The 16,616-nt window shown below is 41.3% G+C and overlaps 2 protein-coding genes across 4 annotated transcripts in view; both read left to right on the top strand.

Moving 5' to 3' along the window:
* Window positions 1-5,109, top strand: part of LOC116392321 (integrin-linked protein kinase) — a 13,861-nt gene extending 8,752 nt beyond the window's left edge. For both annotated transcript variants that reach the window (XM_031863657.1, XM_031863658.1), the window contains 7 exons: window positions 197-282; window positions 391-500; window positions 726-853; window positions 1,052-1,173; window positions 1,297-1,396; window positions 3,280-3,410; window positions 3,555-5,109. In XM_031863657.1, coding sequence (XP_031719517.1) covers window positions 197-282; window positions 391-500; window positions 726-853; window positions 1,052-1,173; window positions 1,297-1,396; window positions 3,280-3,410; window positions 3,555-3,704 — 827 coding nt within the window. In that variant the 3' untranslated portion in view covers window positions 3,705-5,109. The remainder of the gene's footprint in view (window positions 1-196; window positions 283-390; window positions 501-725; window positions 854-1,051; window positions 1,174-1,296; window positions 1,397-3,279; window positions 3,411-3,554) is intronic.
* Window positions 5,110-6,505: 1,396 nt separating this feature from the next.
* On the top strand, window positions 6,506-14,948 carry apbb1 (amyloid beta (A4) precursor protein-binding, family B, member 1 (Fe65)). 2 transcript variants are annotated; one of them, XM_031863694.1, is made up of 15 exons: window positions 6,506-6,667; window positions 7,317-7,969; window positions 9,034-9,239; window positions 9,324-9,383; window positions 9,502-9,581; window positions 9,672-9,738; window positions 9,878-10,024; window positions 10,526-10,653; window positions 11,055-11,060; window positions 11,192-11,306; window positions 11,401-11,473; window positions 11,571-11,651; window positions 11,786-11,901; window positions 12,046-12,222; window positions 12,315-14,948. In XM_031863694.1, exons 2-15 carry the CDS (start codon window positions 7,339-7,341, stop codon window positions 12,468-12,470), a joined length of 2,043 nt encoding a protein of 680 aa, XP_031719554.1. In that variant the 5' UTR covers window positions 6,506-6,667; window positions 7,317-7,338; the 3' UTR covers window positions 12,471-14,948. The 2 variants fall into 2 exon arrangements, with proteins under 2 accessions (XP_031719554.1, XP_031719555.1); XM_031863695.1 differs by lacking the exon at window positions 11,055-11,060.
* The last annotated feature ends 1,668 nt before the right edge of the window (window positions 14,949-16,616 follow it).

Here is a 16,616-nt window from a genome sequence, read left to right as displayed (position 1 = left end):
CACACACACACACACACACACACACACACACACACACACACACACACCAGTTTATGAGCAGCGTCCATCAGTTGGTTCGCTCATCGTGCTGCAAGAAAAGAGCCGATGTTCCTCGCTGGCCGGGCAACCAATTTGAATGTTTGAAGTTTCACATGAATAACCGGGCTTTTGTCTGAACTCCATCTTGTGTTTTTAGGCAACGGCACTTTGAACAAACATGCCGGCGTTGACTACAAACAGCTCTCTCTCCTGGCTAAAATAAATGAGAACCAGTCCGGAGAGGTACTCGTGCTCATATTCCTTTCATCAGTTCCTTTTATTACTAAATGGTCATGCAGAGTTACATGTCGTTCATTTCACCATTTTTCTATTTCTGGTTCTTGTCCGTAGCTGTGGCAAGGGCGCTGGCAAGGAAATGAGATTGTTGTTAAGGTGCTAAAAGTTCGTGACTGGACCACAAGGAAAAGCAGAGATTTCAATGAGGAATGTCCCAAACTCAGGTTATTATTTAATCCTGGCTGTTCTACAGTCTCTATGTGCTGTGGTCGGTCACTCATTTGTCTGTTTGCATTGTGTTGAACCAAACTTTTATTTATGATTTCTTTTTGGGGGTATTGCATCTCACACAAGCCGTCTGTTTATGTCAAATCCTCTGTCTGTCTGTCTGTCTGTCTGTCTGTCTGTCTGTCTCCCCCCCTGTGCCTCCCTCTTGGGCTCTATCCCAGGATATTCTCCCACCCGAATGTCCTACCCATGTTGGGAGCATGTCAGTCTCCTCCTGCCCCTCACCCCATCATCATCACACACTGGATGCCTTATGGCTCCCTCTACAACGTGCTGCATGAAGGCACCAGTGAGTACTGCTGCTCCAGTCACAAAGTCTGTACCTGTCACCATTTTGAGTGTTTGGCAGGGATTTGTGATTTATTGCACTTTGTCATTATGTTGCCATCACTTTTTGTACAGCAGCAATTTCACTGTCGTCCTATTATGTGGTGAAAGTAAGTGTGGCTGAAACCCGTTCATGATTCATCTCTCATCCTACTGTTAGACTTCGTGGTGGACCAGACACAGGCGGTGAAGTTTGCGCTGGACATTGCTTGTGGAATGGCCTTCTTACACACACTTGAACCCATGATCCCTCGCCACTATCTCAACAGCAAGAGTGTTATGGTAAGAAGAAGTTGAGGATCTAACAGAGCTTTCAGGATCGGGTCACAGAAAACTGCAGAAGAAGAAAGTGTTTTCTGTTTCATTTAAAAGTGACATCTCAGTCAGTGTTGCTTGTCTCCACAGATCGATGAAGACATGACAGCCAGGATCAGCATGGCAGATGTCAAGTTCTCCTTCCAGTGTCCTGGCAGGATGTACTCGCCTGCATGGGTAGCCCCCGAGGGTAAGCATCACTCATACAGCACAGATCCAGAGTGACACAAGCTCCAGTGTGAGTGATGGATGCAGGGAACTCCAGACTGTCTCAGAACTAAATGTGATCTACAGCTGATGTCCCCTTCAGATACGGTGAACATAAACTGATGAACAGAAACAACCAGGGAACATCTGCAGCAGTGATGCATGTGGTAATGGCAATCCACAGAACAAGGTTTTACGTTTACAGCGCAGTGGATGGGGCGTGATGGCAGTGACTGCAGGGGATACAGGAGGCTTGTTACCATAGAAGCAACCTCCACAGAGTCTACATATAGCGGGTTGTGAGCCATGAAATTGAGAGCACAGAGAGTGTTGCTATTGATAAGGCATAAATGTACACATTTGGCTAAGGTGAAGAATTCCCATAGGACTTATCTTCAGCTCGCATGTCTTCTTGTTACGTTTAAACCCTGTAACATAACCAATGGATAGAGCGATGAGTCTTTAATAGGTAAAGTAACACAGATAAACTCCAGCCTTTCACGTTTCAGTAATACATGTACCAACCGTTAATCCTGAATATATTATATATTCCAATGTAAGTAGGTGTCCGTCATGATTTATGGAGAAAAATGGCTTTTTTTTTTTATTGTATCACTGACTGGAACAGATGGATAGAAATTGCTTGAGGAAAAGGAGCTTGAGATTTAATTTGGATACAGAAGCACCGAGGTCTCCGAGTCGCTGATACTGATGGGGCAATATAATGGTATTTATCTTTTATAGCCGATGGTTTTGGGTGTATTATGGGATTTAAAAAAAAAAAAAAAAGAAGAATTTTCATCATGGATTTAAAACATACTTGTGTATGCCAGCTAAAAATGTTTTAATACAAAACAGAATATTTTCACTTCATTGTGTTGATTTATTATTGTGAAAGAAAGTCCTAGTACATTTATTTATATAAAACATTTCTCCTCTTTATCTGTGATTTGTGCTTTTTGATCAGAATTTTGAATTTCTCGTACCTGCCATCTGTAATTGTTTATCTCCGGGAGATAATGAGATTTGTGGTGTGAGTGCCTGTGCGTCTTTGTGTCAGTCCATGGCTAACCTCACATCCTGTTGCACCAATTGCATAATATTTTGGGTGCTCACTTACAGCTCAAGGGACCTCTCATGTTTACAATGACGCACACTTTCTCAAAACAGCTTTTGTTGCCCGTTTAAAACTGAAATTATTGACTGCTTACTCCTCACTCACTACACCTAACCGGCCCCCAGCGGGTAGGGGCCTCAAGTGAGACACAGTGGGGAGAAACAGTTTGCTCACTTGTATTGTTTTGGATGGTGTGAAACTACCAGCACACACAGTTAAGTGAATCATGGCCGCTAAGCCGCTGCTCTGTGGCTAGAGACGGTTATTCCGTGCCTTTTTGTGGGGGCATCAACCTCACATTTACACACATGCTTAACTAAATGTGGGCGATAAGGTTATCGAGCACTTCTTAGATCACCTCCTGACCAGCCATAGAGAATAGATGATTACTTGTGCCACAGTGTTAACAGTAGAGCACAAATGTGTGTGTGGCATGTGGTCATCAATAAATGGATGGATATTTGACCACTTGCAAAAATAACTGCATAATTGAATGCTTTCTATGTTCAGATAATGTTAGCATTTAAACACAAGTACAAAAACCTCAAGTTCCAGCTGTTCATCCAGTGGTGTTGCATGTATTTAAGTAATGAATCACATTCATGTAGAAATTCTGGGCCTTTCAACCCTAGTAGTCACAAACGTGTGCTCAGCTGTGCTTGAATGGAAGTGGGGTTTTTTTGTGGGAAGGAGGCATTTCCTGTGTTTGCGCTGCGTAACCTTCGCTCGTTGCTCTTTATGATTTCCAGCCCTGCAGAAGAAGCCAGAAGAGATCAACCGCCGGTCAGCAGACATGTGGAGCTTTGCTATCCTGCTGTGGGAGCTGGTGACCAGAGAAGTGCCGTACGCTGACCTCTCCAACATGGAAATAGGCATGAAGGTTAGCAGAGTTACCTTTCGTTCAGTAGATTTAGCAGCTGAGTTACAAATGCTTGCAGGCCAAATAAACTGCAACTCATAGCTGTATTGCATTCAAGATATATCTTTCCTACAGCACCAACCCTCTGTCTGTTTTGGCCCGCAGGTTGCCTTGGAGGGTCTCAGGCCCACCATCCCCCCCGGCATTTCGCCCCACATTTGCAAGCTCATGAAGATATGCATGAACGAGGACCCGGCAAAGAGGCCTAAATTTGACATGATTGTGCCGATTCTGGAAAAAATGCAGGACAAGTGAAAGACCTCCTCCGCCCTCCTGTTCTGAAGCGTTGACTTCGGGGAACTCTTCCCCTAAAGTATCCCTTTGATGTGGTGGTGTGGTGCTTACCAGTATTGCCTTAAACTCTTACTCTACTGCTGCATTCAATGCCACTGTAGCTTCTGAGATGAATTCAGCAGCAGTCACGCCTTTTTACCTTTTTTTTTTTTTTTTTTTTTCTTCTTTTTTTTTTTTCCCCCAAAGTGTTGCAAGTTTTTATTAGCGTCTTCATCTTTGTCACTGTCTGCCGATGCTGCTCTTCTTATAAACTGTAATCATGTGGACTGAGTACAATCATCTTCGATCTGCTAGACTGAACAACCTGTGAAGGTCAGCATGGCAGTGGATTTAAGGCCTTATATTTCTTAACTACAGTCGGCTGGCTATTGAAAACAAGTCACCCTGCAAGGAAACTGCTCCTCTATAATGTTGGCTCTCTATAAAACAAATAACATATTAACTCAAAGCTTGTCTTGTGGGGGAAAGAACTGTGTGTAACTGGGCTAGCATGACAAATGTCTGAAACCAAGCATTTAAACACACTTTTTTCTTAATCCTAAATGTTATGTATGAGTGGTGCCTGTGGGAGTACTGAGCAGTGTTGTCCCTTACAGCTTGGCTGTGTAGTGATGTGCAGAGCTTCACCTGCTGAGAATGATGTAACACTGGCCATAGAAGCTTTATTCCCGGTGCAGCAAAAAATGTCAGTGTTGATCTTTGCAATGTTGGGATTATTTTTCTAAATTGCATTGCAAGATTGCTGATTTACTCTTGTTTAAATTACTCAAATAATTGAATGTAATCTAGTTTATTTTCATTACTTTCCCTTCAAAATCTCAATGTAACAGTTTTTTTTATGATGAAATGATGTACTTTCCTACAAAAGGAGTACGTATTCTCCTTTTCAAGACGTCTAAAGGTGTTAAAATCATGTTTTCATGTTGAATACTGGCAACATAATCCAACATTCAATACTTTGTTTTCCTTGTAACACTGCAACCCAGACTGTAATTTATTCATGGATTCCACAGGTACAGTTATTTGTTGTTTTGTTGTTGAGCATGTGGGCTGCCTTTCCTCCCACGTTCACGGCTACATCAGAAGCAGCTGTGAACAGAAGGTGACCGAGACATTAAGGGCTGCTGTTAACATCCTGCAAACTGTCGTAATGTTTTCTCACTTGCTCTGATCGTTTTGGTCCTCTAGTCTAGATTACTTCAGACTTTGTCTCAATCTCACGGGTTGTTTCTTCTACCTGCGTGTTGTCTCTGTGCTGCCGCCAGCTTGCTTGTTTGTGCTGAATCACTGGTTGAAACCAAAATCAAGAATGACTTATACAAATGTATGTATTTATATATAAGTATATTAAAAAGGAATCATATTGGCAACTTGAATGTTGGAATTTATAGTGGGAATTGGATGCTTTTGGGTTATTTGGTAGAAAGAAAAAAAAAAAAAACTCTTCAAATGAATAATTCTTTGAGATGTGAAACATGAGCATTAAAAAGCAACGTCAATATCAGGCAAGTGTTATTTAACTGCTGACAGTTAATTCAATAGTGGTTTTGTGATCTTTTTGTAATAATGAGTTTCTTACTATAACGGCAACAGAAAAGTCATGTGTTTTAGGAAAAAAAAAAAAGATAGCTGAAGTTGGTGGACCTTCAATCACGAATGACAATATGGAATAACAATAATAATGGAATAACTATATTACTTATGGAGCTATATGTAGCCTTACTGTATGTCCTAAAGGGGAAAAGATTATAAAGTAATTTGATGAAACTATATTGAATATTTTCCAGCAGCATATAATCATATTAAAGTTAAATGTTAATTGAAGTATTACATAACTTGTATTATGTTAAGTAAATATCAAAATACATTTACCTAATCAAAATACATTTTTTAAAAGGTATTAAAAGTTATCCCTGTTATCAATAAGCTTGAATGTGAAGCTACAATCAAGCAGTTCTGATATTGAAATAGAGCAAATTATTAGCCTCAAAATTGAAGTCAGGAAGTTTGTTTGGTTTTATTATCTTGGCTTAATATTTCAAACGTGTGTTTTCAATCTCTTATTTTCGATGCATTTATGTTACTGTTCAAAGTCGGTGTGAAACATATTTCCAGACAAACTTTTGACACATTGGTCCTTTTAATATAATTTTCCTTTGATGAATGTCTCTAAAAATATATATTTTTGTTGAATATTTTGGTTCCACTTACTGATAAGTCACCCTTTATCGATCATATATTTGTCATTATTAAGAAAACGGGTTATGAAAAATATCTTGCTTTCCAATAAGATGCGTAATTGTTATTATACATTTTGATAACTAAAAATACGCATCAGATTTCTCACATTCTAATATGCCATCAGCTAAAGTTAGTAAGTTATTGATAAAGTGTATTAAACCTCAAGTAGGCAAATGTTTGTGTAAGTCATTAATAAAAAGGTTCTTTTATAAATTAATGAATTAATACATTTAAATTATTAGTTAAAAATGGTTCTGGTCAAGGTGCTGTTTTCCAGAGGGTCAGAGGTCAAATTATCCCCTTGAAAAAAGCATAAACACGAACTAAAGACCTTTTTCCACAGCCTGTCAACGGTATTCTGTATTTTAGATATTGCTGTTGGAACAGAATATATGCATTATGCCTTACAGATGACGATGTGTGCAGCACCGGATCAATATGTCCAAAAACGGTCGGGAAAAGTCCACTTTAAATCATTAAATTATCCTCGCGCTCTGTGCCTGCGAGGCAGCAGTGAGCTCGTGACGTGGGTCAGTGACGCAGGTTCGCCCTCCATCACCGGTCGAGCCCACTGACAGAAAAAACACCACCTACAAACCAAGTCAGTCCTCAGGATTTATGGAAATATGTAGCTAGCTCGCACAGTTCAGTACATTTCGACAACAGGAGATTCAGTGGAGCTGGTAAGTAGAGATTCTTAACATCCGCTCGATGATGCTCGTCGCTGTGATTGTCCTGTTTGTGAACGTGAGCTAGCTGAGGAGCTAACAGTAGCCTAGCCAAGATGACTACGGTGATGGTGGCGGGTGGCTCCCGTTATTTCCAGCTGCGGCCATGACTTCCTATTAATATTGGTGTGATTCAGTACGCAGACTGCTTGTGGAACTGGATTTTAGTTAACATGCAGCAGACTAAATCTAAAGTGATGCTCCGAGCTCTTGACTGGCTTTATATCGAGCTCAATACAAAATAGAAAAAGGTCGTGTTGGCAAATGGAAGGTGAATCTGCTGAAGTACGTTTCATATTGTCTGGAACAACCCAACAGTGAAGTGAACACAGGGATGGCCAACACGGATAGACGAACAAGAAACGTACTTCTGTCTCTCGATTGTAATGTGACTAGCTAGTTGCTTTAGCTAACAGCCAATGTAACTACTACTATATTTTAGCGACAGTGACATGGTTTACACTTCGGAATGTATCTGTAGCCAGCAGTCACTGTACATATATCTGAATATCTGTCTTAATCTCACCATTTTTTGTCGCTGGCATTTTTTGTCGCCAGCATGCTAACGGTAATGCTAACACATCTCAACCTCTGTCTCCATCAGCGCTGTTACATGGAAAGTTAACATGGGTGGCCTTGATGATGAAGATATGCAATACGTTGTGAACAAACAAAAACAAGACGAAGAGCTGAAGAACAAGCTGAACGACAGCAGTCTCTGGTGTGACCAGGAGTCCACTGGCAACAATGCCAAGTGGCTCAAAGAAGGCCAGAACCAGCTGCGGAAAGTAGCCGAGAACCACCAGGACCACAACTGCAACATCAGTCAGAATGGGAACAAAGATGACTTCCCTCACCAGAACACCGTTCAGGAAGAGCAACAGGGCAACGAGGAGCAGACCAAGTCTCCCAAGATAGCAATGACTCCTGGTCTCAGCCAGGAGGAGTCCAAGAACATCCTCAATCAGCCGCTACTCATCAATAATCTGGAGTCTACAGAAGAGAAGGAGAGAGAAGAAGATGTCAAAGAGAAGGACAAGGCATCAGAGGAAGACGAGGAGACCTCCGGTGATATCGGAGGAGAGATGGCGACAGAAGAACCGATTGATGTGGAGTCTGAGAGGGAGGGCGGTGTTGTTGGGAGAAATCCCTGCCTACTGTTCTCCAACATAAACGGGACACCAAATGATGAGGAACCCAGCTGGCCTGCACTGTCTCAGGACAACCCAGCTGACTGCTCTCCCAATGGCAACAGAGGTAAATGGAAGTACATGGGAGGTGATGTTTGGGCCTCACATTCATGCTATAATACAACATTTGACATGCCGAAAAGAGCAGTTGGGTGTCACAGCCGGCACGAATGAGATGCACGAAAACAACATACCATAACAGATGGAGGAGGTGTGGTGAAAGCTTTGGTAGATGGTGTCATTCAACATAATTATACACTGAGCGTCCAGAAGATGGATTTGCAGATTGGATAAAAGGGCAACACTTTGTTTTTGGTTACCCTTTTTAGTATTTACGAGCAGTATGTATGTATGTATGTACTTAAATGGTTTATAACAAACTATAATGTAGTTGTAACTTAGTGTTTATTATTAATATAACTTTTGTGGAGACCCAGGAGTGGAGGCTGGTGTATAAACAGACAACAGAAGTGAATGACAAGGCGGTATCTTAAAGTGAAGTGTTGCTGATAAAAGCAGAATTTTTTTGTAACTTTATTGCTACCTACCTACCTTTTTTTCCTATATTTTGTACTGCACTTCTTTCAGAGTCAATACTTTTAATTTGTTCTGGACTTCTTTTTTTCACAGAAAGAGCTAAAGGTCCTCTCTTTCACTACAACAATCGTTAAACAAATTACAGATACATCTGTAATTTCTTCTAACTAATTATCATAGTAATCTGTGGTGTAAAACACTAATCTATGCATTGGAAACTATTTTTATGCTCTTTTTTTTTTTGTGCAATGTGGTCAAACATTTTGGTTTGTGATGCCCGTGCAGTCTCATTTTATCAGTCTAAGTATTCATTACTGTTATAGTAGTTGAATACAGCAACGTATAGTAATAATCTAATCTCAGCAGAATTATATTTTAGTATTCAGCAACAACAGAGTGCCGTGGTTATTGGTTGTTAAGTTTGTAAAGAATTCCAGTTCATCCGATTGTCAGACACCATACTTTACTGATTTTAAGAATCAACTATTGCGTTGTTGTCTGTATACATTTAACAGAACCTGTCCTTTTTATGTTTGTTGTTTTTTTTCAACCAGACATTAAACAATGTCCGTTTCCTGTGTTTCTGCCCTTCAGAGTCCTTTTGGGATTCCAGTGCCTTTGAGACGGACACGGACCTGCCTTCAGGATGGATGAGGGTTCGCGATACATCCGGCACGTACTACTGGCACATCCCCACAGGCACCACCCAGTGGGAGCCTCCTTCAGCCCAGGGGAAAGTGGGCGATTCCACGATGTCCTCGACCATGTCCCTGGAGACTACACCCTGTGAGGAGACTGAGGTGAGGTCTAACACACATTCGCTTGGATGGAGGCAAATATCTTGAGAGTCTGGAGACACTAATATTTCCTGTTACATTTTCCAGGAATCCTGGGCTCATCTCTCCAGTACAGATGAAGGAGTCGGTGAAGGGGAAGTGTGGAATGTAAGTTGCGGCATAAATATAATTTAATGTACTCAAAATGCATAAAAGATGGGTTAGCATCTTTGAAAAAGTGAAGAGTTCCATTGTTTACTGTTTTTCTTCTCGTCCGTGTCTTCAGGAGGAGGCTGAGGTTGCATCTGATCAAAGTCTGAAGGAGTTTGAAGGAGCGACTCTACGCTATGCATCCATAAACCTGAAGTATGATGAGTTAATAGTTGGTGTATTATCACCTGTTCTTACTCTCTTTCTGTTACTTATCCGTATTGTTCTCTCTCTCTCTCATTGTAGTTACAATTGCTCCCAGTCTGAGGAAGAGGAGAAGCTCGCTCCACTCTGCACAGATTTAGAAACTAAGGTAGTTCAGTGTTGAAAGAGCATCAACTCATAGAGGATCCAGCACACCACCAACGTCCACCCTGTCCTACCTTAATTGTTCTTCACCTTCCCTGTGCTGGCCTGTTTTGCGCTAATGTGCTGCATATTTGTGTCGTCAGTGTTTTGCGGTGCGTTCCCTGGGCTGGGTGGAGATGTCTGAGGAGGACATGGTACCCGGCAAGAGCAGCGTTGCTGTCAACAACTGCATCCGGCAGCTTTCTTACCACAAACACAACCTTCATGACACCGCCGGTATCTGGGGAGAGGTGAGGGGGGTTCCTGTAATGTCCACTCTGATGTAGATACATTTGACAAGATACAAGTTCACACACAGATTTTAATAATTGTACTTTGTCTAAACAAGAAAACCTTGTATTTGGTGGTTATTGTTAAACAAAGTGATTGATGACGTTACTTCATCCATTGGGAAAATGTGAATATAATTCAAGTTATTTTTAAGCTGTTAAGAGAAGTTTTCATTGATTGATATTTGAATTGAAGCAAAATACTTTGAGTTACAATGTATATGAATGCACGCGTAGATATCCACTTTATAGCAGCCTACATCACTGTGATAGTTGAAATGTTTTTAAGGCAGGCTGCTCATAGTGTGTGTGTGTGTGTGTGTGTGTGTGTGTGTGTGTGTGTGTGTGTGTGTGTGTGTGTGTGTGTGTGTGTGTGTGTGTGTGTGTGTGTGTGTGTGTGTGTGTGTGTGTGTGTGTGTGTGTGTGTGTGTGTGTGTGTGTGTGTGTGCGCCTGCCTGACAGGGTAAGGACATGCTGATGGTTCTGGAGAATGACACCATGAACCTGATCGACCCGCTGGGTCAGACTCTGCTCCATGCTCAGCCCATCGGCAGCATCCGTGTTTGGGGTGTTGGCAGAGACAACGGCAGGTCAGTGTCCACAGAACACGGTCAAAATGAAGATGTCATTACACTACTACACTACATATGATTAGTTTGAATAATCGTATATTTTTCATTTGACATGGAGGAAAGATTAGGAGAGAAAAAGCACATCTAGCTGTTTAATGGTCCCGTTTAAGATAACGTTCCTCCTCCTGTGCTCGTGATTCATCGTGGCTCAGAGGCTTCGGCATTTCTAAAGAAATCTGTCATGACAATCTCATTGTACTTTTATATAATCTTTTCTTAATGGCGCACTGCTGCCCTCTGCTGGATTGTTAAGAGCGTTGCAAACAAAAGACAACCCCGACTATTTCTGCCTGCTTCTTGTCTCGCTGGACTCTAACGATGGTGTTTCTCTTTCATGCTGCATTTTCCATCATGAACAGGGAAAGGTACAAATTAACAATTCCTATCTTTTTAAAGCTGTATAAAATATTAAGTCCAAACTGGCTCACACATAATGTTGTATTAATGATTCAATATGTAAATGTGACCTTTTTTCCATTTTTCATTTCACCTGCAGGGATTTTGCTTATGTGGCTCGAGACAACCTGACTCAAGTTCTGAAGTGTCATGTCTTCCGCTGTGACTCGCCTGCCAAGAACATAGCCACCAGCCTACACGAGATGTGCTCAAAGGTTCGTTTTATTATGAATTCAGTGCAACATCTTGCTCCCTAATGTGTTCCTTACTTGAGATTCACAATTCTGTACCTCCTTAATTTGACTTTAGATAATGACGGAGAGGAAGGCGACCAAGCCCGGGGTGAGCCGGCTCAGCTCTGACGTGGTCATCCCCATCGAAGGTAAAGCAAAGTACCTTTAGGGCCTGTGGTACTTTGAATACCCTTATAGTTCAAAGTGTGGATACAGAAGACTTGATTCTTCCTCCTTCCTTAACAGAGTTTCCTGCTCCGAAAAATGAACTCTTCCACCGCTTCCATGTTTATTACCTTGGCTGTGAAGCTGTGGCCAAGCCAGTCGGTAAGAAATGTAATTATTTAAACTGGCTGTGCCTTGAACTCCTTAAAAATACATTTTTACTTTTTGTGTCCTGATCACAACTATGATTTTGGTACGGTTAATGTATTGTGTGATGTGCTTTGTGTGTTTCTCAGGTATGGAAATAATCAACGACACGCTGGAGGCAGCAGTTAAAGGCAAAGATAAAAGCGAATGGACACCCGTCTCAGTGAACATCGCACCGGCAACCCTCACGATACTTTCAAAACAGGTTACTACTACTAACTGAACATGAATGACATGAAATAATATATAATTCTTTAAGGTGTCGGGATGACGTGGAACATATACCACCTTAAGTACTAACAGTAGACTTTGTGAGTTATTTCACCGTGGTGTCTCTTTCTTCCCGCAGAGTGAGGAGGTGCTGTCAGAGTGCAGGGTGCGCTTCCTGTCTTTCATGGGTGTGGGGAAGGACGTCCACTCGTTCGCTTTCATCATGGCCGAGGGTCCCCAGGATTACACCTGTCACATGTTTTGGTGTGAGCCCAACGCAGCGAGTCTGAGTGAGGCTGTGCAGGCTGCCTGCATGGTGAGTCATAGACAAATACATGCAAACTGTACAGGTGGAGAGACGAGATGTAAATACAACCATTTACCCCGTTTGTGTTGTCTTTTTCACAGCTTCGTTACCAGAAATGTTTGGATGCGCGTCCGCCCAGCCTGGCCTCCTGCCTGCCCACTCCTCCTGCTGACTCGGTGGCTCGACGGGTCAAGAAGGGGGTGCAGAGTCTGCTGGGCAGCTTTAAGAGCTACAGGTCAGGCCCTCAGTCCCCTTGAGTCGGGAGTGAAGATGGTCCACAGTCCATCAAACACAAGGTCCATCACCACGGCCCCCTTTCTCAATGTCACTCCTCTCATTACTCCACCACAGTTTGGCCTTACGACCGTTTCACTCGTCTAGTCACTAGTCTGGTGTGTGGAATAGTTTGTGAGGAAAATGTGTGAAAAGATTGCGTTTATTTCCCATTTTGGCTTTTACTTTATACACCGATTTTAAACCCCCATCTCCAAACAGATGAAACCCTGGCCTCTAATTTTCTTTTCGGTTTTCTTTGCTGGGATTCTTTCTGTGAGTCTTAACTATTTTTGTGTTTTAACAGAAACAATGCTATGAATGTTGGATATGGATGTAATATATATATTTACATGCAGACGCTATAATTTGCTTGAAACAGAGGTTGCTAGATTCTCTCACAGAAATGTTCCCCTTTTCCCTCCTCGGGTGCAATGATCATCTCTCACACTCCTCCTTTTCTATGTTTAAACAAAGTACTGCAGTCGGTGTCAAGTATCCTTATACTGATTTATCTAAAACGTCATTTCACCTCTCTCTCTCTCTCTCTCTCTCGCTCCCTCTCCGCCCCCCCTTAGGTTGTAACAAGTTGTGTGTCCCAGACCCCCCCTCCCCAACGACGTATTTTAGTCTTCCAAAGAAGTGTATGGTCATCTGCCGCGTAGTGAGCAACCACTGATTTGAGTGTAGTGTGTTTCTCATACATTCTGCATGAACATTTGCAAGTTCAGTGCTAGTGTGCAATAATCAGATGTCCCTGTGTGGTGGTGTGGTGATGCGATGGCTGCCTCGTGGTTTTATTTGTTCACTTTAATGCGAGAGAGAGAGAGTCTGGTTTTGGATATCGGATGCGAGGCCGACGGAACAACAGAGCCATGTTGAAAATCATGGAGATCTTGTGATAAGAAATAATCGTAACAAAAGAAACAAACTCTGGGTTTTCACACAGCCATTTGTCACCCAACAACTACTGAATAGTACTGTAGAAACTCACCACAAGCTGCATGTTTTTGAGAGCTTAGAGTTCTGGTGTAGTGCTTAAGACCCATCAGTGTATCCTGTAAATTCTTTCTCTGTGTTTCTGTGCAGTAAGAGGAGGCTGGAGTGTGTTGTTTCGTGTTTCATAGGCATGTCACTCTAGTTAGTGTCGGTGTGTATCATAAGCTAGCAGTAGAACGTTGGACTTCCTGTGAGTTCCTTCACACTGAAAAGATTGAGAGCAGGTTAATGTTTGTATTTACAGTTTGTGTATATGCGAAACCTAGAGGATTTCTCCACTGGTTTACATTTTTACTTTTTTTCCCGGGCCACATTTTGACAAGTGCGGGCCCTGGCGAGTCTACAGTTAATGTATTTTTTTTATTGTTTCCGCACATTACAGCGTACACAATTAAGATGATATTCACGTTAGTTCGTTAGAGTTGCTTTTTTATAAAGAAAACACTAATTAGCCAAGTTGTGTTTTATCTTTGTGTGTCTGTCAGTGATGAATCCTGTGTGTAGCACAATAGTAATAGTCATCTCTAAGGGTAAAGATGCAGTTCGTAAGATGTTTTTGGTAATGTTGACCTCTGCAGGGCATTTGTTTGGCCACGTTGAGACATCGGTAGCTACTTGCTAGATGTCCTCAGGCTAAGATAAGAGATGAAAATAAGACAAACCCACGTCAGTCAATTAAATAACATAAAATATTGTGAAAATGAATGTATAGACATGCATTAAAAAAAATGCAACTTTGTGTTTAAAAGACAAAAATGAATGAAACAGTGTGTCTATGATATCATGCTGAGACTTCGTGTCAGTCTGGTGCGTAATGATGCAGCTATGGTCTAAATTAAAGCAATTTTTAGATAATTTTGATTAAGTCTCATTTACCTGCTGACAGCGGGGAACTGTTCACAACTTTTACATTTTCTAGATCTTTTTTTTCTTAAAAAAACCACTCCTATTTGATATTATTTTTATATTTAAAAGAAGTTTAAATCAGAAGTTTCCTCAAAAGACGGTTGAAAGAATATCCATGACGGATTCCCAACATTACAGAAGTGTATTGTAATGCAGTCTGCACTGTGGACTGAACGTATTGTTGGAACTTGTCAACCAATTGAAATGAATACAATGCTTTGTGATTAATGGCCTCGCTTTAAAAAAAAAAAACAACCTTATATTCATAGATTCCTATAGATGTTTTTAACATTTTAGAAGTTATCACTAAAACTCTTACCAACTGCTTCTTTCTATGTGTAAGATATAACACTAATGAAAACTAGTCTACATTGACTCATATTACTGCCATGTCATGTGTCACTTTGAATTATTTTTGCTGTGTCCAGTCAGTGGCAACAGTAAAGCCGGATGAGTTAAAGAACATAAGCAGATTAATTTATTTCTGTTCATGTAAATTAGGTGTATAAAATGTATGTATATAAAAGTCACTGCACAATAAATGTGAACATATCATACCTGTTTAGCTTGTAGTCTTTTTTTGGGGGGGGGTTGTGTGAAGCCAAGAGATGGGTTTCCATACGGCACGTCTGGACCCTAGAGCCTGAATACGTCTCCTTTTGGTTTCTGGTTGTGGAATACGTTTTTCTTTCATTAATGGCTTTATCCGTCATTCCCAGCTTTTCCATTAAAATGTAAAAGAAGCCACACGCAACCTGTCTGGCTCTTCTGCATATGCATTAAACCTGCTGACACTGGTTCTACCACGTGTATTGACAGACCAGCCTTGCAGAGAATAACAAAAAAAGCAATGTTCAGTTCACATCAGCACTGCTGCCCCCCACCTGGTGAGTTGAAAAGGATGGGTGGGGCTGCTTATTGTTTCCCTAAGAGATGGCTTTTGGAGATGAAAGGTGCACATCAAGAGGAATCCACAGACTGGTTCTAATTTGCTCACAAATATCAGGACTGCCCAGCCAGCGGGACCCTGGTGCGGCAGGCCAGATCAAGGCTCGCGCTGTAATCGCTTCCTTTTGAAGAGAGACGCCGGGACCTCTGTGCTATTTTACTTATTGGCTTTAGATGAAAGGTGTCGGAGTCCACTGCCACAGTCTGTCCTGTTGCATCATGTGTGTTAAAACATATCGGCGGTGCATTTTAAAACAAAAGCGACTGCTTCTTTAAGAAGCTTCACTGCAAATATTGCTGAGGTTTACGCCACAAGAGTCGACTTGTGAGTTTGTAGCATCTCATGACAGATTATAGCTCAGTGGCAACGTGATCTACATCTCGCAAGCCCTTTTGTGTTTTTAGCCATGTTCGTGGCATAGCTCTAGGGAAGACGATGTTGGTCCACCACTTGGTTCCAGACTAAAATATCTTAACATTAACTGAATAGATTCTTTTCAGACGTTCATGGTCCCCAGAGGATAAAGCCCACAGATGCTGGTGATTCCCTCAATGTTCCTGTAGCTCCACGAGTACGTTGACATTTAATTTTTTTGTGAAATGTCTCAACAACTATTGGATAGATTGGTGTGAAATCTGGTACGAAATCCACACTATTTACTAATTCTAAGCAAGTTTTGAGCATGTAGTGTGTTTACACTGGAAACTACCTTAAAAAGTACACTCAAAACAGTCTTTACACAAGAAAAAAAAACGTCCCTTTGTTCTTCTATCCTAGAAAAGAGTTTGTTTATTTCTTAAATACTAACTGCAAGAACATTATACCATGAAGTGTACTATGTGCTGTTTATGTAGGATGGGATTGAGACACAGGTTGACCCTTGTTTGAATCCAATCATCCAATTTATGCATTTAGCTTTTGTGCTTTGTTACCTCTGTTTCAGACAGGTCTTTATATATTTTGTCCACAATCGCATGAAAAGGACGAGACAAACGGCTTCAACGTAAACTGAAGATCACAACAGTGATAGAAGGTATAGAACTTATTGCAGGACTGTTCAATTTGACTGTATTAGTAGGTGGACCTGCAACTGAGTGTACTTTATATTTCTATATATTATATTGCAATGTAATGCATTCTTTGACTAATGATTTATTTCTTATATGAAAAACATACAGTAGTTATAGTCTTGTATGCATTGATAGCGAATGTGCAGTGGTGGCATGTTTCCAGCCACCCAGGCCCTGAGTCCCTTTGTCTGCTCTGTATTTGGATG

Source organism: Anarrhichthys ocellatus, unplaced genomic scaffold, assembly GCF_004355925.1.
Source record: "Anarrhichthys ocellatus isolate YVR2014 unplaced genomic scaffold, GSC_Weel_1.0 scaffold29, whole genome shotgun sequence".
Classification (NCBI taxonomy): Eukaryota; Metazoa; Chordata; class Actinopteri; order Perciformes; family Anarhichadidae; genus Anarrhichthys; species Anarrhichthys ocellatus.
Note: the sequence above shows the minus strand (reverse complement) of the source record. Positions and strands in the feature narration are given on the sequence as shown.

Coding starts and splice junctions, on each gene's coding strand:
- apbb1 (XM_031863694.1), top strand. CDS start 7,339: ATGGGTGGCCTTGATGATGAAGATATGCAATACGTTGTGAACAAACAA. Junction 9,739..9,877: donor GCACAGATTTAGAAACTAAG/GTAGTTCAGTGT, acceptor TTGTGTCGTCAG/TGTTTTGCGGTGCGTTCCCT. Junction 11,474..11,570: donor CGTGGTCATCCCCATCGAAG/GTAAAGCAAAGT, acceptor CTTCCTTAACAG/AGTTTCCTGCTCCGAAAAAT.